A 27458-nucleotide genomic window follows, 5' to 3' on the forward strand; every position below is an offset into this window, starting at 1 on the left:
AGCCATGTATTGATTTGGATGGTTACTCTTCGTCTCCAGGCATGTATCGATTTGGATTGTTACTCTTCGTCTCGAGGCATGTATCGATTTAGATGGTTGCTCTTCGTCTCCAGGCATGTATTGATTTGGATGGTTGCTCTTCGTCTTCAGGCATATATCGATTTGGATGGTTACTCTTTGTCTCCAGGCATGTATCGATTTAGATGGTTACTCTTCGTCTCCAGGCATGTATCGATTTGGATGGTTACTCTTCGTCTCGAGGCATGTATCGATTTAGATGGTTGCTCTTCGTCTCCAGGCATGTATTGATTTGGATGGTTGCTCTTCGTCTCCAGGCATGTATCGATTTGGATGGTTGCTCTTCGTCTCCAGGCATGTATCGATTTGGATGGTTGCTCTTCGTCTCCATGCATGTATCGATTTGGATGGTTACTCTTTGTCTCTAGGCGTGTATTGATTTGGATTGTTACTCTTCGTCTCGAGGCATGTATCGATTTAGATGGTTGCTCTTCGTCTCCAGGCATGTATTGATTTGGATGGTTGCTCTTCGTCTTCAGGCATGTATTGATTTGAATGGTTGCTCTTCGTCTCGAGGCATGTATCGATTTAGATGGTTGCTCTTCGTCTCGAGGCATGTATCGATTTAGATGGTTGCTCTTCGTCTCCAGGCATGTATTGATTTGAATGGTTGCTCTTCGTCTTCAGGCATGTATTGATTTGGATGGTTACTCTTCGTCTCCAGGCATGTATCGATTTGGAAGGTTACTCTTTGTCTCCAGGCATGTATCGATTTGGATGGTTGTACTTCGTCTCCAGGCATGTATCGATTTGGATGGTTACTCTTTGTCTCCAGGCATGTATCGATTTGGATGGTTGCTCTTCATCTCCAGGCATGTATTGATTTGGATGGTTGCTCTTCGTCTCCAGGCATATATCGATTTGGATGGTTACTCTTTGTCTCCAGGCATATATCGATTTGGATGGTTGCTCTTCGTCTCCAGGCATGTATCGATTTGGATGGTTACTCTTTGTCTCTAGGCATGTATCGATTTGGATGGTTGCTCTTCATCTCCAGGCATGTATTGATTTGGATGGTTACTCTTTGTCTCCAGGCATGTATCGATTTGGATGGTTGCTCTTCGTCTCCAGGCATATATCGATTTGGATGGTTACTCTTTGTCTCCAGGCATGTATCGATTTGGATGGTTACTCTTCGTCTCCAGGCATGTATCGATTTGGATGGTTACTCTTCGTCTCGAGGCATGTATCGATTTAGATGGTTGCTCTTCGTCTCCAGGCATGTATTGATTTGGATGGTTGCTCTTCGTCTCCAGGCATGTATCGATTTGGATGGTTGCTCTTCGTCTCCAGGCATGTATCGATTTGGATGGTTGCTCTTCGTCTCCATGCATGTATCGATTTGGATGGTTACTCTTTGTCTCTAGGCGTGTATTGATTTGGATTGTTACTCTTCGTCTCGAGGCATGTATCGATTTAGATGGTTGCTCTTCGTCTCCAGGCATGTATTGATTTGGATGGTTGCTCTTCGTCTTCAGGCATGTATTGATTTGAATGGTTGCTCTTCGTCTCGAGGCATGTATCGATTTAGATGGTTGCTCTTCGTCTCGAGGCATGTATCGATTTAGATGGTTGCTCTTCGTCTCCAGGCATGTATTGATTTGAATGGTTGCTCTTCGTCTTCAGGCATGTATTGATTTGGATGGTTACTCTTCGTCTCCAGGCATATATCGATTTGGATGGTTACTCTTTGTCTCCAGGCATATATCGATTTGGATGGTTGCTCTTCGTCTCCAGGCATGTATCGATTTGAATGGTTGCTCTTCATCTCCAGCCATGTATTGATTTGGATGGTTACTCTTCGTCTCCAGGCATGTATCGATTTGGATTGTTACTCTTCGTCTCGAGGCATGTATCGATTTAGATGGTTGCTCTTCGTCTCCAGGCATGTATTGATTTGGATGGTTGCTCTTCGTCTTCAGGCATATATCGATTTGGATGGTTATTCTTTGTCTCCAGGCATGTATCGATTTAGATGGTTACTCTTCGTCTCCAGGCATGTATCGATTTGGATGGTTACTCTTCGTCTCGAGGCATGTATCGATTTAGATGGTTGCTCTTCGTCTCCAGGCATGTATTGATTTGGATGGTTGCTCTTCGTCTCCAGGCATGTATCGATTTGGATGGTTGCTCTTCGTCTCCAGGCATGTATCGATTTGGATGGTTGCTCTTCGTCTCCATGCATGTATCGATTTGGATGGTTACTCTTTGTCTCTAGGCGTGTATTGATTTGGATTGTTACTCTTCGTCTCGAGGCATGTATCGATTTAGATGGTTGCTCTTCGTCTCCAGGCATGTATTGATTTGGATGGTTGCTCTTCGTCTTCAGGCATGTATTGATTTGAATGGTTGCTCTTCGTCTCGAGGCATGTATCGATTTAGATGGTTGCTCTTCGTCTCGAGGCATGTATCGATTTAGATGGTTGCTCTTCGTCTCCAGGCATGTATTGATTTGAATGGTTGCTCTTCGTCTTCAGGCATGTATTGATTTGGATGGTTACTCTTCGTCTCCAGGCATATATCGATTTGGATGGTTACTCTTTGTCTCCAGGCATATATCGATTTGGATGGTTGCTCTTCGTCTCCAGGCATGTATCGATTTGAATGGTTGCTCTTCATCTCCAGCCATGTATTGATTTGGATGGTTACTCTTTGTCTCCAGGCATGTATCGATTTGGATTGTTGCTCTTCGTCTCCAGGCATGTATCGATTTGGATGGTTACTCTTCGTCTCCAGGCATGTATCGATTTGGATTGTTACTCTTCGTCTCGAGGCATGTATCGATTTAGATGGTTGCTCTTCGTCTCCAGGCATGTATTGATTTGGATGGTTGCTCTTCGTCTTCAGGCATATATCGATTTGGATGGTTACTCTTTGTCTCCAGGCATGTATCGATTTGGATGGTTACTCTTCGTCTCCAGGCATGTATCGATTTGGATGGTTACTCTTCGTCTCGAGGCATGTATTGATTTAGATGGTTGCTCTTCGTCTCCAGGCATGTATTGATTTGGATGGTTGCTCTTCGTCTCCAGGCATGTATCGATTTGGATGGTTGCTCTTCGTCTCCAGGCATGTATCGATTTGGATGGTTGCTCTTCGTCTCCATGCATGTATCGATTTGGATGGTTACTCTTTGTCTCTAGGTGTGTATTGATTTGGATGGTTACTCTTCATCTCCAGGCATGTATCGATTTGGATGGTGGATTGGTAGACCATGCCATGGAAAACAGAGATTAAAATTCTTGTAAGGAAAAGTATCAGAGCAATATATTTACGTTGAATTTCATGTGCAAGTCATATTGCCAATTTCTTTACGGTAGTCTTTGAAACAGCATATACATAATTATGGGAAGCCCTGTACAGTACAGTAATATAATCAAAGAGAGCTTGTCGTATATGGACAATACTATTAGATGAGTACAACGTCATTTGAAACTTCCATTTTGTCTTGAATATAATTGTATTCAAGAATTCCGTTCAGAAATGTAGTTTTGTATTTTCGTTTAGAAGCTTTCAATTATTAATCATTGTTGAAACGTTTAATTTAGGTTTATAATACGAATACATAGCACAAATATCTAATCCAAATCGCCCATGTCTCTGATACACAGATAGTCATCACAATTATGGAAACGCAGTAAAAAAAAAAATCTAACTTCCTCTTACGTTATTTGTACACATCCTGTATTTTACGGAATTGTCACTTATTACGAGATCTCTGGTGTATGGGGTTGCTACTTCGATCCCCGACCAAGTAAGATCGTGGTGTATAGCATCGTGTCCGTGGGTTTTCTCGTGTTACTCCCTTTTCCTCCCACTTTCTCATTCTACTAATTCTTTCATTATCACTCACTTGCTTTAATCATCCATCTCACTTAACCTAAAGAACATAATCGTGGAACGTTAAACTGAAAGATTTCGTTTCCATTTTCCTTATTACGAGGTTGTGTTCCGGCGTCCCAACTTTGCAATGAAATGAAATATTTAGTTTAACGTCCCACGATTATACTCCGAAGCTAAGGGAGACAGTGATGCTAAGGGATACGGTGATGATGAGAAATGAATAAAGTGGGGTGAAACAAGAGATCCCTAAAAAACCCACGCACACGGTGTTTGTCCACCACAAAACAAACTTGGCGCGAGCTGGGTTCGAACCAAGAACTCCATACACCGAAGGTTAATGCTCTACCAACGCGCCACTGCGACTTCAAAATTCTTCGGAATGCAGAATTATCCTGTAATTTGTTTTTAACATTTTTGTTTTGCTTAACGTCCCACGGTTATGCACTTTAGGCTAAAGGAGATGGATAACAAAAGTGAAATTATTGTTTTTGCGTGTTCTCCCACCAAGAATCGAACCATGTACCTGGGACTGCGTGTACCAAAGGCACACGTACTAGTCACTAAACTAGCAGAGAGGGTTCATTCTTATTCTTAAACTTAAAACATAATTATGCTTCTACTTCTTTATTCTTAAGATCTTTTAAAAAAATGATAAATGAATTTGATATAGGAAAAGAATTTTTGGTGTCAGCAATAAAACTTCGTCATTCATTTTGCATGATCTCAATCTGGAAGACGCGCAGTGCGAAAAGGAGTAAATGTTTGGGGTAACACGTGACAGAATTTGCAATGTAAACTTTAATACAAATTTTCAATATTTTATAATAAAAGTGTCGAAATTTGTGTTTTAATTATAATTAAATTCATGTATATGCAAATTTAATATATATATATATATATATATATATAAGCAGATAGATAGATATTTAAATATTTTTTTGTAAATCTATTAACATAATACTTGAATCATATAGAATTGGCTTGCTTATGTCTGTAAAGCTTTCTCTTTATTTCTTACTGACTCCAAACAGCATGTGGGAAGCCAAGCCTCCAAGAACGAATTGTGAATGGCAATATTACGATGCCGAACGAACTCCCGTGGATGGCTGCATTACAGGTTGACAGCATTTTCCGGTGTGGTGGTTCTCTCATTAACAATAAATACATGCTTACTGCAGCGCATTGTGTAAACACGTAAGTGTATAATATTAATTTTATTTTCATTTTGTTTTTCATTTATAAATTATAAATGGAATTATAATTATTTCTTGACCAAAGTAGAGAAGTACATAGCTGAACAAAATTGTGTAATAAACTTCAATATTTATTATGAGTAACACTTAATTGTTGTAGTACTAAAAGAAGATCTTGTTACAAAATCATAGGTCTATCTTTATATTTGGGGCGCTTAAGAGGCCTAATCACAGCGAAATTAAAATACCGCTAATTTTACAGTAATTACATGATATCTTCAAATAGATAAAAGATAATCGAAATGTGGAACAAGAGCGTACTAGACAACATTATTTTGCATGGGATACCGTTATCACGAGTCACCTAGCAGTTTTCCGTTTGCAGCCATTTATAAATGCGGAAATAAATGCCGATTTTCTAAACGGCTGGAAATTTAAAGTAGATAAGCGAGTCGTGATAACGGTATCTCATGTAAAATAATATTGTCTAGTAAGGTCTTGTTCCACTTTTCAATTATCTTTTATCTATTTGAAGATATTACATAATTACTGGAAAATTAGCGGTATTTTAATTTCGCTGTGATGAGGCCTCTTAAGTTGGTTGGTTGGCTGCTAGCACCTCTTTCTTTCACTGTGAATTGTTTGATTTGTTCTTATCTAGTATCATCCATACTTTCCTATCATGGGCTTCATCATCCGGTTCTTCTATTTTTCTTCTAGCAGATGGCTAATTCAGTGTAAGTGACAAACTGTATGATAAAGCATGCGAATTTTCTTTTCTTCCTATCCAAGCCAAGCACACACAAACCTGAATATATATATATATATATATATATATATATATATATATATATATATATATATATATATATATATATATATATATATATATATATATATATATATATATATATATATATATATATAGGTGTGTATATTAATTACAGTACAATAAGCTGTTAATAAACAGAATTCAAGGTACGCAGTTGCATTCTGTGTATTGTTCAACTTAATTATAAAGTGTCTGTAATATGTTACATGCATATCAACAGGGCATCCTTTCACTACATGAAATTAGTTTTCCACTCTTACCACAATTCACAACATCTGTGCAGCTAGGTTCCGCTTCTCGGAAGGAACTTTCTTACTATGACTGTCAAAGTAAACGTACAAATTTGGCAATGACGCATTATAGCGTTCTGCGCAAGTTCCTTCTCAAAGTCTATTTCCTTAAATATAGATAAATGTTTAAATTAAACGTGAAAAATAACACGAAAAACAGATAAACAACAAGTCTATTTTGCAACGAGATCGTTACTTTAAAATACTTTACACATACAAATAAATATTTCACAAAACCGAGCACAGATCTAGTAAGATGTAACAGCAAGTGCAATCTTGTGTGCTCATTGTGAAACGAATCAAGTTTTTCTTTTATTTGTTACTTTTGACGGTGTCAGATACATAATCAAATGAATCATTATCTTGTGTTATAGCTGAAGCATAACTCTGTTTTATAGTGCAATATATATAATATCTAACGTTTCAGTACGGAGTAGTTAAGGAAATGAAGTAGAATCTGTACTGACTTCCAGGTGGTGATCCACTTTAAATGGAATTCTTCCTGTTCGGTCCTTTTAATACTTTCCTTTCCTGTCTATGATACATGTAGATATCTTATCGAGCACCACATCTCGATTACCTCGGATTTTCTTCTTTCAAAAGCGTCTAAATACTTCTCATCCTTAGTTTATACAGTTAATAAGACTATTTAGCAAAACTGAAACCTCACACCAGAACTACTGCTGTCATATTTATCCGCCCAGATAACAGGGACTTGTATTGTCCCTTAGAGCGCTCCTGAAGAAGTTACGAAGAAGCGGAAGTCCCGAAACTTCTCTCAATTCATCAACTCAACAGGCATGTCGAGATCAATCATGTGACAAATCTGTACTAAGGACCCGCCAGCTGTAAGTAGGAGTATGTGTTCTTTTATAACATTTCAGCAAATAAAAACGAATAATGTATAGGTGAAATAACTTATAGGTAAAACAGGAATAATTATAGGCAAAACAGGAATGATTATAGGTAAAACAGAAATAATTGCAGCCAAAATAGGAATAATTATAGGCACAACAGGAATAATTATAGGTAAAACAAAAATATTTTATAGGGAAATCAGGAACAATTATAGGTAAAACAGGAATAATTATAGGTGAAATAAAAATATTTTATAGGGAAATCAGGAACAATTATATGTAAAACAGGAATAATAAATGTAAAACAAAAATTTCTATAGGTAAAACTGGAATAATTATAGATAAAACATGAATAATTATAAACAAAACAGGAATAAATATAGCTCAAAACAGGAATAATTATAGGTAAAACAGAATTAATTATAGATAAATTAGCATCATTTATAGGTAAAACAGAAATATTTTATAGGTAAAACTGGAATGATTATAGGCAAATCAGGAACAATGATAGATAAAACAGGTATAATTTTAGGAAAAATAGGAATACCTATAGATGAAACAGGAATAATTTACATGTTGAACAGCCATGTAAAATATATTTAAATATACAATATTATCAAAACGTGGGAAGTTCGTTATGTAATTAATATATTTTGTTCTATATAATACTTCACTGGTATTCAACAATTACAATGCTATTATAACTAATAAATTTGAGAATTTAATAATTATGTTCACTCTGAGTATATTGACTACGGATGCAGGATATTTTATTACGACAGAAATATGGAGATTTTGGGAAGGTCAAAGAAAGAAGCATAAAAGTACAATAATAGAAATACTTAAATATGATTATATATTTGGTAAATCCGCGTTATAGAGGATTTAATTACGAGGATCATTTCAAAAGTTATGCAATTGAACTACAGTCTCCAAGTTACAGAAATTACGTCCCTGAAGGACACAGGAAGTTACTTCTTAATACCACAAATAGATGTCGCCTGTATGCAAAAGTACTGATTAATTATTTCAGAATGTGGCTCAGGTAAATACTGCCCGAAACATTTCTCCTTTCGGATTCAATCTGGGTAACCAGTATCTTCGCAGCACAATTTGAATCCCTGTTTATTCAAAGTTTACTTGGGAAAAATCTGAAATCATTACTGGATGCTAAGGTATTAGCGCACGCAAACGGCTGTGTGCTTCAAGATGGGGTACAGTAAAGTGAAATAGTTTTAGAGCACGCTCCTTACTTGCTACATTTTAGTCCTAGCGACTACGATCTCGTTCTGAAAGTGAAGCAACCATTAGGTGGGAATAGATGTCGCACCAAGGAGAACATCATAATGAAATCACGCAGTGGACTATATTCAACGTCTTCCCCATAAGCGTATTTTTATTGAAACTTTTGTCTTTATTTCTGAATTTAAAGCCTGATCCACTAATCAATTCGTATGTACGTAACACCATCTGGTGCTATACTAAGAAAAACAAGTAGTAGTATCACGTGTACACCACGTGAAGGACTTTGATTTGTATTGAATGATATTACCTCAATTAATATGCAAACGGGGACTGGTAGGCTTCTACCACTTCCGGTTTTAGTAGAGAGATTAGAGAGGAAGTGGAATATATATCTGTCCCATTCTTTACTCATTGAGTTTCTTTGTTCTTTCTCCGTGTTGAGAGAAAGGAGTAATAGTCCAGGAAATCTAGAGCAATTTTACCCTCAACCTGTGCAAAATTGCAACCTTTAGTTTTACAACTGTATTTTGTTTAGATACCTCACCTGATGAAAATATCCAAAATCCGACAAAATCGGACCACGGGAACACCCCCAAAAACGGTTTCAAAATGGCCGACCATGTTTTTTTTGAAAAAATCGTAGACCTTTACGTTTTCGGCTCTAGTAGCCCTCTTAATTGACACAGAGACATGAATGATACCTCGTTGGAACGCTCATAAACCACAAATTCCAACGAAGTGACTTTTGTACTCATCATGCTCAACCCGTAGAAGAAAAAGAAGAAGAAAGTTGATTTTTGTTTTTTAATTGATATTCTTGGACCCTGGCAACACTGTACATCCTCATACGCCGGCAGAAAAATTCCCACGCGTAGACCAGACATCGGTAACAATAATATAAAAAAATGAAGGACGTAGGTTCAACAGTAAGGGAGATAAAAATTCGGAACCGCGGACAAAGAAGGGTCACTGTGTATATTTTTTACTGTGGTCTAACTTCTGTTCCTTAGATCTAGCATCCTCCCTAATTGTCACAGAGACATGAAGCATACCGCGTTGGAAAGCTTATGGAACCCCCTTGCCAGTGACGTATCGTTTGTGCTCCCTGTGACCAACCTGTAGAAAAAGAAGAAGAAGAAACCTTGAAAAAATGGGAAAATCTACACTTTTACCCTTCTTGGGCTCTGGCAACCCTGATAATCGTTGGGTATAGGTGGCACAAACGATACGTCGTTGGAAATGGGGTTCCATAAGCTTTTCTACATATCATAGTCTTGCATGAACCTAGGCAATGAAGAACCATGGCTGATTCCCTTACACGTTTGTGTATCATCTGCAGAAGCCTAGATCCTGACGATAACCTCATCACACTTCAAGAAAAGGGAGCTGAAGGAGTGAACAATGCCAGTAAGGCTCGCGGTAGTAACTTAACATTCTCGCCGCTACAAGTATGGTGGTTCATGTCTCTTGTCGCAAACGTTACATTGATAAAAAAGATATTGCGATTGCCCTAAAAAGAAAAACGTCATCGCCGATGCAAAAACGAGTTACTCGCTCGTCGGATGGGTCCTTCAACAGCAACAGTGACTGCCTGTTTTGCGGAACGCCTGTCTTATTTGATGACCGTCACGTGTTGAAATCAGAAAATGTGCGAGTGAAAACACAAGCATTGCCACACAATATTTTAAAGTGTTGCAATGAACGAAATGATACCGGGTCATAAACTGTCCAAGGTCGAATTGAGTACTTCTCATCTGATCTTCATGCTGGAGATTGTGTCTATCACAGATCATGTAGTATCAACTTTCGAACAGGTAAATCAATTCCTCAACAATACTGCACCGACAATCAGTCAGCATCAAAAAAATTCCGGGCTGGCCGACCTACAAATGATGAGAGATTCCGAGCATTTCAGCGCATTTGTAGTTATTTGGAAGAGCACGATGATGAGCAACTAACTGTGGGAGAACTTGTTACAGAAATGGGCACATTTCTTGTAGGGACTGATCACATTGCATATGACGGACGACGCATGAAGCGTCAACTAATGGAGTAATTCGGTGAAAAAAATATAATTTCTATTGACAGTGGAAAAAACGACTTCATTACACTTCGAGAAACTGCCAATCACATTCTACGGGCATATCGTGATTTACCACGAAAGTATTATGAAGAAAAGGAAAAAATAGAATAATAGAAACCGTAGCTCGACTGATCAAAAGCGACATAAAATCCAAACTACATATCCTTCACCCAGCGACGTGAGCCTTTCAGGAATTTCTTCAGTACATTCCACCTAGCCTTAAACTATTCTATGCCATACTTTTTGCCGGAAAGGGCAATGAAACCAAAATAACATCGATTGGCCAGTGTTTGATGCAAGCAGCCAGACCAAGAGATATGTTAGCTCCTCTGCAGTTAGGTGTTGCTGTGCAGCTGCACCACCACTATCGATCGAAACACCTGATTGACAGGCTGCATCACCTGGGATTTTGCTCTTCATATGCGGAAGTGCAGCGGTTTGAACGCTGTGCTGCAAGTACATTTGGTAATCGTGTGATCGAAATGCCAGCAGACCAGACTCTCCTCTTTGCAGCGGATAATGTATACCATAATCTCCAAACGCTGAGTGGTTTAGGCACATTCCATGGTATAGAAATGTTGGCGGCCATTACTCCATCCACTACTACCAGTCTAACCATTCTTCGGAAGCCCGTCTCTGATGCTGATGTGAAGGCCCTTGCCAGTGTTCCCATTCACGCATACACTGAAGCCAGGGCTATTCTTGAAAAGGTCAACTGTGAACTGGTAACAGCACCATCAACGAACGAAAGCTCCCTGGATATTTTGTGGAAACCTTCCTGGCACTTTCCGTCACGCACACCAAACTGGTCAGGAATGATGCAGGTCATTCACGCAGATCCATCTCTTCATCATCCAGGGAAATCCACTGTTCTCTGCTTACCGATTATTGACCTCCATCCATCTTATATGCCATGCATCTATTCCACTTTAGTGTACCTGAATAATCTTGCGAGAAAATATAAAGTCACACCAATCATCACCTTAGACCAACCACTGTTTAGGAAAGCTTCACGTATCCTGCATGACAGAGCACATAACACCAGTATTAAGGACACGGTTGTCCTGTTGGGCTTATTTCATACTCTCATGAACCTTCTAGGAGCAATTGGTTCCCTGATAGATGGTTCGGGCTTACGTGAAATCTTGCATGAGGTTTTATGGAGAAAATTCGGTTGTACATATGTTAAGTGGCAAGTCCGTAGCAAGAGCCTTCCGTGCGCACATGATGGTTGACCTCGCATTAAGTGCATTGCTTGTGGAGAATGTTTTTTTGGAGACCGATAACGGAACACACAGAACTATCAACGATGCTTACTCTCTGTACCAGAGTCTGATGTCGGGTGAGATTACTGAAACTGGAGCTAGTTCTTCACATCTTCTTCAAGAAGCCCGAGAAAAAATAGAAGCACGAAAGTCAGAACTTATTAACACATCAAAAAAAAGTCAGTTGTTTCTTGCATACTAGCGCATGTTGACTACAGCAAGGAAACTTGTGGCAGCAGACCGAAGCGGAAGCTGGAAGGATCGCCTTGATGCTATAGCAGAGTGCATTCCTAATTTCGCTGCAGTAGGACACTTCAATTATTTGAAGTCGATTTGCTTGTACCTGCAAACAATGTTAACGCTGCCATCGGTTAATCCAACGTTCACGAAAGCTTTCAAAATGGGTTCGGAGTTATTAGAAGAAGCAACCGTTATTGGGCTGGATTGTCCTCTGATCTAGTCAGAGAGCAGGTTCTGATGAGATTGCTAAAATCCACTGGAGGTCTAACCCATGGGAGTGGAATGTCGGAGATGCAACGATCTTTGTGGGTGCTCTCAATGCCAGCATGCTCCGAGTACAATCTGGCGATGCAAACTCTTACTCACACAGCATATGTCACTAGCGAACAACATAAAGGAGCCGAAACGTCAAGAATGTCACGTGATATCAGTGACACACGTCGCATGCTTGCACGACTGCAGCCCATTTCACCATTTGACGGAGACAAATCGTTGAGAAACATTGCCACTGGCGTCACACCGGATTCCTCGGTCAACGTTCATAATTTATTTTCAGTTGGGGCAGACCATCCGAAGAAACTATCTGCTAAAGACCTGTTCACTGTGAAGGGGAAACGTGCAGATAAATTCAAAACTCTAGCATCCCCGAGTAGTGTTAAAATCAGCAGCGATATCTCCGTCGATTCGAATCTTTTGTTTCAAAGACTGTTAGTTGTCGCTAATGCAGGCAGCACATCTTTAGAGGAGACCTTAGCGCATGAATTATGTGCCTACCCATCGGCTTTATTTGAGTCACCCAGCATGATGCGTAAGGCAGACAAAGCCCCACTGGCCTATGCGATACGAGAGTTCAGCAAGCAGCAGAGCGCACAGTTTGAGTGAACGGAGCCAGACAATATTCTGTATGTCTTAGACGGAGGATCTCTGTTTCATAGACTACCATGGTGTAAAGGCAGTTCGTACGACAATATCGCTGCATCATTTGCGGAGTATACGGTTCGTAAATATGGCACATCAACCATCGTGTTTGATGGGTATGGAATTTGCTCACCATTGTTCATTGCAACTGTGCTTCCGGGTGTGCAAGAACGTATTATACTTGCACAAAGCATGCCCTTCCATGTACTATTGCTAGTGGTGTGTGCAAAGAAACTGAATGTTCTAACTCTTTAAATGAATATGGTGAGGACAGTGTTAGCGTAGGCGATGACGATGTAGATGTGTAATTTGCCTCCCAAAGTATTTCGTCTTCCCATTCTTTTGCCTTAGAATATTTTTGCTTTATATATAGGTGTTATGTTTCTATAAAACGAATTGTCTTGTACACTGTATTATGGTATGACCTTCTATTTGCTATTGCTTGTGGCGTATGCGAAGAAACTGAATGTCTTAACTGTTTAAATGAAAATGGTGAGGACAGTGTTAGCGTAGGCAATGACGATGTCGATGTGTAATTTGCCTCCTAAACTCTTTCGTTATTCCCATTCTTTTGCTTAAGAATATTTTTGTTTTATGTATAGTACTTATATTAAAGCGACCTTTGATTTAAAGAAAGAAACAAGATCTTTTCATGCGTAGAACGATTATCAGGGTTGCCAGAGCCCAAGAAAGGTAAAAGTGTAGATTTTCCCAATTTTTCAAGGTTTCTTCTTCTTCTTTTTCTACAGGTTGTTCACAGAGAGCACAAACGATACGTCACTGGCAAGGGGGTTCCATAAGCTTTCTAACGCGGTATGCTTCATGTCTCTGTGACAATTAGGGAGGATGCTAGATCTAAGGAACAGAAGTTAGACCACAGTAAAAAATATACACAGTGACCCTTCTTTGTCCGCGGTTCCGAATTTTTATCTCCCTTACTGTTGAACCTACGTCCTTCATTTTTTTATATTATTGTTACCGATGTCTGGTCTACGCGTGGGAATTTTTCTGCCGGCGTATGAGGATGTACAGTGTTGCCAGGGTCCAAGAAATATCAATTAAAAAACAAAAATCAACTTTCTTCTTCTTTTTCTTCTACGGGTTGGGCATGATGAGTACAAAAGTCACTTCGTTGGAATTTGTGGTTTATGAGCGTTCCAACGAGGTATCATTCATGTCTCTGTGTCAATTAAGAGGGCTACTAGAGCCGAAAACGTAAAGGTCTACGATTTTTTCAAAAAAATATGGTCGGCCATTTTGAAACCGTTTTTGGGGGTGTTCCCGTGGTCCGATTTTGTCGGATTTTGGATATTTTCATCAGGTGAGGTATCTAAACAAAATACAGGTGTAAAACTAAAGGTTGCAATTTTGCCCAGGTCAAACCGCATTTTGACTCGACTATAATGTGTTGGAATCAAAACCCGCTATCACATTCTTTCTTCATTGTGTTTCTTTATTGGTTATCAGTGTTGAGCGAATGGAGTAATGTGCTGCAATCAAGCCCTGGTATCACATTTTTTATTCATTGTGTTTCTTTATTCGTTATCAGTGTTGAGAGAAAGGAGTGATGTGTTGGAATCAAAACCCGCTATCACAATCTTTATTCGTTATGTTTCTTTATTGGTTATCAGTGTTAAGAGAATAGAGTAATGTGCTGCAATCAAGCCCTGGTGTCACATTTTTTATTCATTGTGTTTCTTTATTCGTTATAAATGTTGGGAGAATTGAGTGATGTGTTGGAATCAAGTCTTGGTGTCACATTTTTATTCATTGTATTTCTTTATTCATTATCTGTGTTAAAAGAAAGAAGTGATGTGTTGGAATCAAAACCCGCTATCACATTCTTTATTCATTGTGTTTCTTTTTACATTATCAGCGTTGAGAGAATGGAGTAACGTATTGCAATCACGTTCTTTATTAATTGTGTTTCTTTATTCGTTGTCAGTGCTGAAAGAATGGAGTAACGTGCTGCAACCAAACCCCGGTATTACAGTCTTTATTTACTGTGATTTTTCATTCGTTATCAATATTAACAGAATGGAGTAACGTGTTGCAATCAAGTTTTATGTTAAATTCGCTAAAACGACAACTAAAACGCAGGTCCACAGAATGATGTAAGAACGCGTAAGAATCACTTCTTGACTAAAAGAAGAACCACAGTTCTTGAACGTGTGCCATATTTTACTGATTTACCTTCAGCGGACGGTTCCTTCGTGCTCTTCCTAATGACCCTCTAACTTGTAACACTATTTTTATCTAATCTCAACTTTAGGCAGAACAAGAATTCTTGTTCTGCCCAGTTTTAGCAAAAGGGATATTTAAATTATAGGAAATATTTTAGTACCTGTTTTCCCTTGATTTTCAAATACCATTCCAGAACCTGTAGTCGCTTTGGATCTGCCCCTGCTGCCCCACCAATGAGTACTTTCAGAAGACCTGGACTTGCCTGGTTAACACATCAAAGAACATTTCCAAAAAGGGATTACAAAACTTTTCCCGGATCGCGCTCTGGTCTCAACAATTAGATGAGCATTAAGCATTGAGAGGTTCAGATGTCTCGTCTCGAAATCCTCACGGACACTCAGATGATCGCTCAGACCACGACACACAAAAAGATCATTCACACATGCAACGAAAACACATTAAACTTCACATTTTACGATATTATAGTCTTTTAGATTTGTCCCACAAATATATATATAGATGAAATATTATATTTGGGGGTTCACCACAAACACTTTTCTCACACCCCTAAATTATGAACATTTGGAGAAGTACTATGGGGTAACACTAATAGTAATCCCACAAAGTAAGTTCTTGGCTGCTGCCAGAAGAATCCATAAAAGGTTGACAGTAGTATCCAGCAGAATAAACGCAGGTAGTCGCACTGTACAATTAGGACATTAATAGGACCTGTTTACTAATTATACGCACTGGGTTAGCGGACCCGGGACTTCACTAAATGGGGGCTAACTGCTGTACCAATCCTTGAGCGGCCACTAGACGTATGCCCCTTTACTTAATTCTATGGCAAATCCAACGAACGTATTGGCTATATCGACACGCGGAGAAAACTCCTAGAGTTGAGGTGCTGAGGTACGAGCCAGGTTGACCAAATGGTCAATGTTGGCAGTTCATTTTAAAATGTAATAAGGTTAAGCCACCTGTATGTATATGCAAATTAGATGTTGAAAGAATATGCGTTAATTGACAGTTCACTGGCCACAATGTAGATTAAGAGGTGAGTAGTTCAGATGTGGAGATAAAAACGGACTGGGTGATATGGGTGGTGCCGGTCAGTCGTTCAAACACCTGGTCTGCTCTGGTCTGCCAGTATTTCCATAAGTAATTGAAGAAAACACTTAATTTAGTTCGAAATAACTATATAACGTAGTCTTTGCATATTAATGAATAAGGAAGAAACACTGAAGATCCAAGTAGTAGAAATATGATTTTGCATACATATAGCTCACGAAATGAACATGGCCTTTGTTACTCGCTAAAATCGTCTCATTACGAAACAACATTTCACATATATGTATTGGTGAACGATGCAAAACTCTTATTGTTCTAGTTCGTGGGAAAGAAGTCGGTTAATAGCAGTTCCCGCCGAAGAAAAGAAATTCTTTGCGTCGCAAATATAAAGTATAGATTGAAGAATGATGTCTGTCTTTCCAAAATATACAGAGTGCCCACAAAAATTATTTATATAACCTGGTAATGCTTTCAAATGCTACTGTATTATTGAATACCAACTCATATTTGGTAAGATTTTTTCTCATGGCTTATTGCTCTCTCTTTATATTTTTTATAACTAAAAAACTGTAACATAATAAAGCTTTTTCTTATATTTGACTCTACCAGCAAACGGGCTAACTCTATTTGAAATTGAAATTAAATTAGCATGTACTTTGTTAGTGGAAAGACATTTAAAAAGTAATACTTAATACTATTTGTAAAACAGCTCCGATTAAATAATATAGCATAAATAATTCAATTTAATAGCTTTTTGTCAGCTATTAAAGACAACTGAATCTGAGGCATGTAATGCCTCTTTATTTGAAATAAGCAACTTCAATATGGAAAAATTGTTGGCTAGTTACAATCAATAATTAGTTGACTTCTAGTTTCGGCCAATCAGAAAGCAAGTATTTATTGCTGTTAAGAGCCACTACGGTGAGCAAAATGAATATCAACGAATTCTTGCTTGTAATAGGCCAGATATTGCTCCACATTTTAAATTAGAGCGGTTCTATAAATTACTTAAAATTCTCTAATGGCTTTCCAGTGAGATGTGTATATCATATTTGCTCTGAATTTCAAACAAAATGTACTATCATTGGTGTTAGTAACGTAAAGGAAAAGATTTATAGCCCATTAGCATATAGGTACATGACTCCTCAGAATTGCTCTAACTTGAAAGCTAATGTTACAACCAACAATTTAGCGAGTGGTTTTCCACGAAACTTAAACTACTATGCATATTATGATGTGTCAAGACAAACGCATTTCTTCAAGTTCGATATTTTATTACACCTTGAAAAATAACCTTAGACAAAAATACTGTCCTTATTACAGAAAAAGTACATTAAAATTGTGTAGTTCAGAATTTATCGAATAGAATTGAATCGAACCTAATATAGTTCCACATGGTCGCAAATAAGAGTCTATCTAAAGAACTTTTGGATACAACCATCAATAGCCGCATCTAACGCGCTTGAACAGAGATTTTCTCCATGGCCACAACTTATGCTCAACCGTTCCACAAAGAAAGGCGCGTCAGCAGTAAACGAAAAAAAAAAAAAATGGCAAATGGAAAAAGGGACTTATTATCAAAATACATATTGACCATAGACCTCGAATACTAAAGTAGACTCTGAAGAAATTAAGAAAGTATGTTATCCATCAGGTACTCATGTCAATCATATTCAATAATTTCGAATGGGATACGGTTGTTTAGGTGTACTGCTAGGGGCGTAACTACTATGGCACGACACTTCCAAGGGGATCTTTCCCCCTAACCTCCTAATAGGTCGAATCAACATGCTTTTCACTTTTGTATTAGTCGGCAATATTCTTCTACCCTACCCTTTTTTCGGCTATCTTTGGGAGGCTTGACGTTTAGGTCAATCACCACGAACAAAAAAGAAGGAAAGTCGATCCAGTAGTCTTTTATAGGCTATATATTTTCCTTCGACTGGAAATATTGTTCCAGATCGGGAAATTTCGGGTCCTGAGACGGAAAATTTTAAGTCGGGAATCTATCATTCCACAAAAAAAAAATAATAATAAAAATAAAATAAAATAAAAAAATAAAATAAAAATAAAAATAAAGCTGGGATCCCTGTGTATTCTCTTCCGGGCGGGGGAGACCCGGGTTCGATTCCCGGCGGGAGCTCATGTGGTTCGGATTCCACGTTAATCAGTAGGTCCACGTCTCATATAGCCTCGCTGCTGAACGGGACGTTAAACTCAAAATCAACTCAACTCTCTTCCGGGCGGGCCCATAGAACGTAGTTACATCACTGTGTAGGACGTTTCGATATAAGGACGTTTAGATGTGAAGTTGGTCAAGTGTAAAGTTTACAATCTTTACCCCGAAATATCCAATCTTTCTAACGAAATTTTTTCAATAGGAAGAAATAAACGTAACGCACATTATTCATTAGGAAGAAATAAATCCATGATAAAATAAAACAAATAAAATAAAAATTAAATATTGCCATGAAATGTTACTAACAAACAACAAACAGATAAACAAAAGAATATGCCGCCATTACAAAAAAGCTGAGCAACATTTGTATTATCTGTCAGGAAAGTAAATGTACACCTGTTTTTCGAGTCTGGCATTCCTGCTCTCCATCCGTGGAGAGTATGAGAATTAAATCAATCAAATGTTTACTGAGGGGCAAAAAGAAAAGTTTAATCTGAATAAGACATTGCAGAGGGACACAAGCTGTGAATACGAATAGTGCATAGTGTAAATAAAGACGACACCGAAAGAGAAAGCCAGACACAGCTGTTGAACTTAGAAAAAAGAGTAAAAATTGTTGAAGTGGGAACATAAAACACAAATACAACAAATACGCCGAAAACTAAACATTCACCATGCCATGATCTTGGTGTAGTGGTTAAGGTGCTGGCTTACAAATGCAAAGGTCGCCAGTTCGAATCTTCGGTGAGGAAATTTTTAAAAATTTTTGTTTATAATACATGCAGCTCATGAGAGATGGTAAAAGAGGTCGTATTTAGTCTTTCGTAGCAATTATAATTGGTAAGGTTTAGTACTGATAATACTTTTGTCTTTGCGTATTGGTTTTATTCTTTTCTTCATTTCAAAAGAGAAAAATATCCGAACAAATGCCACCAAAATTCCTCATATTTTGAATGTAAACGCCATTTGCAATTAGTAAAGAATAAAAATTGAACGTTCCGATGTAGCTGCAAAAAGTAAAAAGAAAAACATGGAAGTAGACCATACTCATGGTTATTAAAAATACAATTTCTACATGCCTTACGCCTCCCGACCACGTTTCTACGTTAGCAAGTAAGAGGTTTGTGTTTAGGTTAGGCTGGTCAATACATTTTGCAAAGGGGCCCGGTTTAGCTCTGACGCACCACAGGTGCGAGAAGGGAGCAAAACATTTTTTCTCTCTCCCTCTGTGTGTCTGTTTATCTATCTATCTGTATATATATAACGCTATTTGTGAATGCCGTAACCACCCTAATTTTCAGCGGATTGAGATGAAACTTGGCACAAACATTAATTGTTGAAATATCTTCAGTTCGTTAACCAGAATAATCAGACGAAAATGTTCAAAATGGCGGCCCTTTAAACTCTTAAAAACTTCCAAGGGAACCAAATTTCGCCCATAAATGGGTATTCAGAAAGTTTGAATAACTTTTCCTCTTTTACTGAAATATTTGTGTGTAGAGACTTATTAAAATATTGGACCCGATTAATCGCATAAAGAATGTTCACGCCCTTTTCGCTACGGTCAGTTTTTTTTTTTCTTGCAGGAGGGGGTTATTTTCGTAGTGATGATAAGATGACTGCTAGTGATGATATAAAATTACACATTGAAAGTGAAGTAACTTGTGAAACGTGTTATTTGAAAGAATCATATAATAAATGTGCTTTCCTCTAACACAGAGAGAGCGTGAATGGCGAGGAGTGTTATTTGATTTGCTTTTTAGTAACACATTGCATTGCAAATAAAGGTAGGCAACATTAGTGGTAAGTAAAACAACAACAACAACAACAACAATAATAATAATAATAATAATAATGATAATAATAATAATAATAATAATAATAATAATAATAATAATAATAATAATAATAATAATAATAATAATAATAATAGGTGTTGTTTGTGGCAAGGCAATATCTTCCTCAATTCTTCTTCAAACGTAATGATTGTAACGCCATATCTCCCTTACAAACAAAATATTAGCAATTTATATCGAAAGAACGGGAAACTGTTGAGTGATGGGAGCAACGTTGGACAGTATGGACTCATAGTACTCAGAAAAATAACAGATTTCAATGAAAAATGAACGAAGAGTCGTTGTCATGGGCAGTCATGTAGCCACGGCAGAGCCCTCTTTAGGCAAAATGTCGATAACTTATATCGAGAGAACAGGAGGTGATAGTGAGATGGGACCAACGTTGGACACCGTGGACCCATAAGGCGCATCGAAAAAATTATGGGGGTGGGCGCCAGCCAGCCTTACTTATTTCCACATAATAATATAAAATTATATTGTCGAAATACACACACGAGTTAGCTAGTAATATTTCATATTATTATTATTATTATTATTATTATTATTATTATTATTATTATTATTATTATTATTATTATTATTATTATTATTATTATTATCGACAACGTCTTTTCATTATGTGTGCATGTTTGACATGAAGCCAAAGAGAAGATCCATCATTCGTAGAAAGAATAAGAATAGCCAGTTACTTTAATTGTGAACGACGGCGAAAAATACGAAAAGAGTGACAACCTTAGCGCAAAGAAACAATACTTTCTCTCAAATGGACAAAAAATCAAACCGAGATAGATTCGAACTCACATGGACGGCGCGAAAAGCCAGTTCATTGTCCACTTTTTTTTAACTGACTCACCGAACGTGTTTTAGTAACTTGCTTATTGCTAATTCTACTTGCTTCACTCGTTTAACTTGCTCTCTCTAATAACTTATAACGACAGGGATACGAACACAGAAACATCGAGGACAGTTAAAAATCATACATGCTCTCCCACCGGGAATCGAACCCGGGACACCATGCACCAAAGGCGCACGTGCTAGCCACTACACCAGCCGGCGGGGCACTGCTCACTTTCTGTGTCGTTAGAGATTACGACCACTGTATTGCCAGCTATCACTTCTGAGGGTTGTATACTATGATCACATGTTTCTTCTTTGTTGGAAGAGTTAAACCTACATTCTATGTAATACATGAAATATTTAGACCTACATGCTCTTCATATAATGTAATAAAAGGTCATGCTGGGAATAAGAAAAAGAACATTCCTTGGACTAAACGGAAACTATTGGCATCAGAAATAATTATCTACGAGGCATGCGCAGTAGTATATTTCAGAATAGTTACTGTTTAGTTCAGTAAACGAAGAAAGGGGTATGAAAAAGCAAATATGTCTAGTCAACGAGATCGACCAGAGTTGACAGAGGCGGAGTAGTAATACAACAACTTGGTTAAATTGATAATTGGTTCTTTATTCTGTAGTAGATCGTATCACTCTTTACGGGAGAGTAGAGAAAGACTTAAACGCTGTTATATAGTAAGCATTAGTAACACGATCATACAGGCACAAATGGATGTAACTGTGAGTACTACAACTTGGATTTAACGAAAGCCGTTTAGATATTCAGTGGTTTGCAGGGTTGCATAAGACACAAAAAGTTAAGACACAATACAATTCTTCATACCTCAGCTTCCAGTAACTAGATACATGCAATTTCAGGATAGATACTGAAACTGCTGTCGGATTTTAATACATGACGTATTGCAGGATACAAAATGCTTTGCATTACTTGTTTGTTTGTAGACAGCTACTAGCTTAGTGTTCTGAAAGGTTGTGTATAAACTAGAGATAGCCAATTCCGGAATTATTACTTTCCGGACTCCCGAAAGTAAAACCAGACAAATTCCGGAATTCGGAAAATTCCGATCTTGGAGTAATTCCGGAATTCGGAAAAATCCAGAATTTAGAAATTTCTGATTTCGTTTACATTCCGGAATTCGGAACAATCCGGATTTTTTTCGAAATCCGGAATTTTTCTCAATTCCGGAATTATCTAAATTCCGGATTCTTCCCGAGTTGCGGAATTCTTCTGAATTATGGAGTTTAACTGAATTCCATACTTTTCCGAAATCCGGAAAGTGAAAGTTCCGCTTCCAAAAAATGAATTTATTTTGGTTAATATGAATCATGGTGGAAATAAGTCTTTGACCAGGTAATGGCGACTGCTTTGAAAGAAATAGAGAGTATGAGAATTCAATCTGTCATATTTGTAGTTTCGTGTGGAGAAAATACAAACTTGTGAACCAACGGTTCAAGGAAAACACAAGTTATTAATGTAAACTTTTCGGACATCATAAAAGAAATACGAAAGACATTTTGAATCGAAGAAACATAACATACAAGTTTGCAAGCGGAGACAAAGAAACCTAACGTAACCAGACTAAAGACGAATCGTTTACCGCGTAGCGATCAAGGTCGAGCTGTTTTCCAGAGCGAGTTTCGAGTTGAGTCGAGTTTGATAATGGCTCGCTCGCTCGTTCAGCTCGTTTTAACTCTTTTTTAAATAATGGCCTGATTAGACTGGAAAGCGAAAGCCATGAGAAATGTAAGCACTAATATGGAATACTTTTTAGTGCTGCTCACGACAGGGGTGCGTCTCTTCTCGTAATTTTAGTGCATCTCGTGGGGCAATTTTTGTGTATCTCGTCTCGTCTAGATAACGAGAAGACAAGTTTTTTTTATTATTACGAGACAGCCTCAAATGTCGTAATCACCAATATAAGTATATACTGTTGTTCTTAAAATCAAGGCTGAGACCTGCACTGTCGAATTTTTGAGCCCAAGCAGAAGACCAACTCGGGTAGCGATATCAACCGGCTCTGCTCGTATCAACTGAGCGAACAGCTCGAGTCGGCTTGGTTGGGCTGAGCCGATGACCCGAGCCGGCTCAGTTGGAACGAGCCATCGACTCAGCTCAATTGAGCCGATGGCTCGAGCTTTCTCGGTTGGGATGGGTCCCCTACTCGTCTCATGTGAACCGGTTCAAGCCAGCTAAGTTGAAATTAGTCCATCGGCACGTTTCGATTCAGCTCAACTAAGCCGATGGCTCAAATCGGCTCGGTTGGGTGAGCTGTTGGCTCGACTCACTTCTTGGTTCGGTTCGATAGTGAATGAGCTGTAAGCCGAACCGCTCGAGCCGTTGAGAACCCTAAACCCGGTCCCAGCTGTTTTGAACATGTTTGGCTGAAGCCTATAACTCTCAACAATTTTTGGCTCGAGCCCGAAAACTTGCCCTTTCGGAACTCAAACCCAGAACGTGACCGATGTCCTTCCCTCCGGAAGACTTCTCGACGACCGAGATCGACAGTCAATTAGCTTTTACTATTCAGATACAAACCGTATATCTTTTAAAGATTATACACGGTGTTGATATAATAATAATAATAATAATAATAATAATAATAATAATAATAATAATAATAATAATAATAATAATAATAATAATAATAATAATAAAAGTTTTAAACTTGCCGTTGAAATTTTGCAAAACTTACTTAAAAGTAGAGATTTCGGGGAAAGGGTTCCGTACCTTCAAGACAGTGGCGTAGGGAAGGGGGCCCGGAGGGGCCGGCCCCCCAAAGGGGTCCGAAATTGTACTTTGGTACTTTGATGTTTGTAATTTTTTATATATTTTTATGTTTATATATTTTTTGTTTGTAATTTTTCTATATGTGCCTATAACAGCACTTGCCCCCCCCCCCCGAAACACACATCCTGGCTACGCTACTGCTTCAAGACACACCTGTTTTCTCTCCATACGAAACTACAAATATGACAGATTGAATTCTCATACACCCCATTTCTTTCAAAGAAGTCGCCATTACCTGGTCAAAGACTTACTTCCGGCACGATTCATATTAACCAAAATAAATTCATTTTACGGAAGCGGAACTTTCACTTTCCGGATTTCGGAAAATTATGAAATTCAGTTAAACTCCGGAATTCAGAATAATTTCGGAACTCGGAAACAATCCGGAATTTAGAAAATTCCGGAATTGAGAAAAATTCCGGATTTCGAAAAAATCCGGACTGTTCCGAATTCCGGAATGTAAACGAAATCAGAAATTTCTAAATTCCGGATTTTTCCGAATTCCGGAATTATTCCAAGATCGGAATTTTCCGAATTCCGGAATTTGTCCGGTTTTACTTTCGGGAGTCCGGAAAGTAATAATTCCGGAATTGGCTATCTCTAGTTTATACACAACCTTTCAGAACACTAAGCTAGTAGCTGTCTACAAACAAACAAGTAATGCAAAGCATTTTGTATCCTGCAATACGTCATGTATTAAAATCCGACAGCAGTTTCAGTATCTATCCTGAAATTGCATGTATCTAGTTACTGGAAGCTGAGGTATGAAGAATTGTATTGTGTCTTAATTTTTGTGTCTTATACAACCCTGCAAACCACTGAATATCTAAACGGCTTTCGTTAAATCCAAGTTGTAGTACTCACAGTTACATCCATTTGTGTCTGTATGATCGTGTTACTAATGCTTACTATATAACAGCGTTTAAGTCTTTCTCTACTCTCCCGTAAAGAGTGATACGATCTACTACAGAATAAAGAACCAATTATCAATTTAACCAAGTTGTTGTATTACTATTCCGCCTCTGTCAACTCTGGTCGATCTCGTTGACTCGACATATTTGCTTTTTTATACCCCTTTCTTCGTTTACTGAACTAAACAGTAACTATTCTGAAATATACTACTGCGCATGCCTCGTAGATAATTATTTCTGATGCCAATAGTTTCCGTTTAGTCCAAGGAATGTTCTTTTTCTTATTCCCAGCATGACACTTTTATTACATTATATGAAGAGCATGTAGGTCTAAATATTTCATGTATTACATAGAATGTAGGCTTAACTCTTCCAGCAAAGAAGAAACATGTGATCATAGTATACAACCCTCAGAAGTGATAGCTGGCAATACAGTGGTCGTAATCCCTAACGACACAGAGAATGAGCAGTGCCCCGCCGGCTGATGTAGTGGCTAGCACGTGCGCCTTTGGTGCATGGTGTCCCGGGTTCGATTCCCGGTGGGAGAGCATGTATGATTTTTAACTGTCCTCGATGTTTCTGTGTTCGTATCCCTGTCGTTATAAGTTATTAGAGAGAGCAAGTTAAACGAGTGAAGCAAGTAAAATTAGCAATAAGTAAGTTACTAAAACACATTCGGTGAGTCAGTTAAAAAAAAAAAAAGTGGACAATGAACTGACTGTTCGCGCCGTCCATGTGAGTTCGAATCTATGTCGGCTTTAATTTTTTATCCATTTGAGAGAAAGTATTGTTTCTTTTCGCTAAGGTTGTCTCTTTTCGTATTTTTCGCCGTCGTTCGCAATTAAAGTAACTGGCTATTCTTATTCTTTCTATGAATGATGGATCTTCTCTTTGGCTTCACGTCAAACATGCAGACGGAATGAAAAGACGCTGTCGATGATGATAATAATAATAATAATAATAATAATAATAATAATAATAATAATAATAATAATAATAATAATATGAAATATTACTAGCTAACTCGTGTGTGTATTTCGACAATATAATTTTATATTATTATGTGGAAATAAGTAAGGCTGGCTGGCGCCCGCCCCCATAATTTTTTCGATGCGCCTTATGGGTCCACGGTGTCCAACGTTGGTCCCATCTCACTATCACCTCCTGTTCTCTCGATATAAGTTATCGACATTTTGCCTAAAGAGGGCTCTGCTTGGCTCCATGACTACCCACTGCAATGACTCTTCGTTCATTTTTCATTGAAATCTGTTATTTTTCTGAGTACTATGAGTGCATACTGTCCAACGTTGCTCCCATCATTCAACAGTTTCCCGTTCTTTCGATATAAATTGCTAATATTTTGTTTGTAAGGGAGATATGGCGTTACAATCATTACGTTTGAAGAAGAATTGAGGAAGATATTGCCTTGCCACAAACAACACCTATTATTATTATTATTATTATTATTATTATTATTATTATTATTATTATTATTATTATTATTATCATTATTATTATTATTATTATTATTGTTGTTGTTGTTGTTGTTGTTTTACTTACCACTAATGTTGCCTACCTTTATTTGCAATGCAATGTGTTACTAAAAAGCAAATCAAATAACACTCCTCGCCATTCACGCTCTCTCTGTGTTAGAGGAAAGCACATTTATTATATGATTCTTTCAAATAACACGTTTCACAAGTTACTTCACTTTCAATGTGTAATTTTATATCATCACTAGCAGTCATCTTATCATCACTACGAAAATAACCCCCTCCTGCAAGAAAAAAAACCTGACCGTAGCGAAAAGGGCGTGAACATTCTTTATGCGATTAATCGGGTCAAATATTTCAATAAGTCTCTGCACACAAATATTTCAGTAAAAGAGGAAAAGTTATTCAAACTTTCTGAATACCCATTTATGGGCGAAATTTGGTTCCCTTGGAAGTTTTTAAGAGTTTAAAGGGCCGCCATTTTGAACATTTTCGTCTGATTATTCTGGTTAACGAACTGAAGATATTTCAGCAATTAATGTTTGTGCCAAGATTCATTTCAATCCGCTGAAAATTAGGGTGGTTACGGCATTCACAAATAGCGTTATATATATACAGATAGATAGATAAACAGACACACAGAGGGAGAGAGAAAAAATGTTTTGCTCCCTTCTCGCACCTGTGGTGCGTCAGAGCTAAACCGGGCCCCTTTGCAAAACGTATTGACCAGCCTAACCTAAACACAAACCTCTTACTTGCTAACGTAGAAACGTGGTCGGGAGGCGTAAGGCATGTAGAAATTGTATTTTTAATAACCATGAGTATGGTCTACTTCCATGTTTTTCTTTTTACTTTTTGCAGCTACATCGGAACGTTCAATTTTTATTCTTTACTAATTGCAAATGGCGTTTACATTCAAAATATGAGGAATTTTGGTGGCATTTGTTCGGATATTTTTCTCTTTTGAAATGAAGAAAAGAATAAAACCAATACGCAAAGACAAAAGTATTATCAGTACTAAACCTTACCAATTATAATTGCTACGAAAGACTAAATACGACCTCTTTTACCATCTCTCATGAGCTGCATGTATTATAAACAAAAATTTTTAAAAATTTCCTCACCGAAGATTCGAACTGGCGACCTTTGCATTTGCAAGCCAGCACCTTAACCACTACACCAAGATCATGGCATGGTGAATGTTTAGTTTTCGGCGTATTTGTTGTATTTGTGTTTTATGTTCCCACTTCAACAATTTTTACTCTTTTTTCTAAG

General features: G+C 37.9%; 1 protein-coding gene across 2 annotated transcripts in view; it reads left to right on the forward strand.

Annotated features, from left to right (window-relative positions):
• The window catches only part of LOC145684962 (clotting factor G beta subunit-like), a 163444-nt gene that overhangs the window by 121325 nt on the left and 14661 nt on the right, over nt 1-27458 (forward strand). For both annotated transcript variants that reach the window (XM_081757314.1, XM_081757313.1), the window contains one exon: nt 4953-5115. In XM_081757314.1, coding sequence (XP_081613440.1) covers nt 4953-5115 — 163 coding nt within the window. The remainder of the gene's footprint in view (nt 1-4952; nt 5116-27458) is intronic.

The sequence above is a fragment of the Thermobia domestica genome, chromosome 5 (genome assembly GCF_964235325.1).
Source record: "Thermobia domestica chromosome 5, izTheDome1.hap1.1, whole genome shotgun sequence".
NCBI lineage: Eukaryota > Metazoa > Arthropoda > Insecta > Zygentoma > Lepismatidae > Thermobia > Thermobia domestica.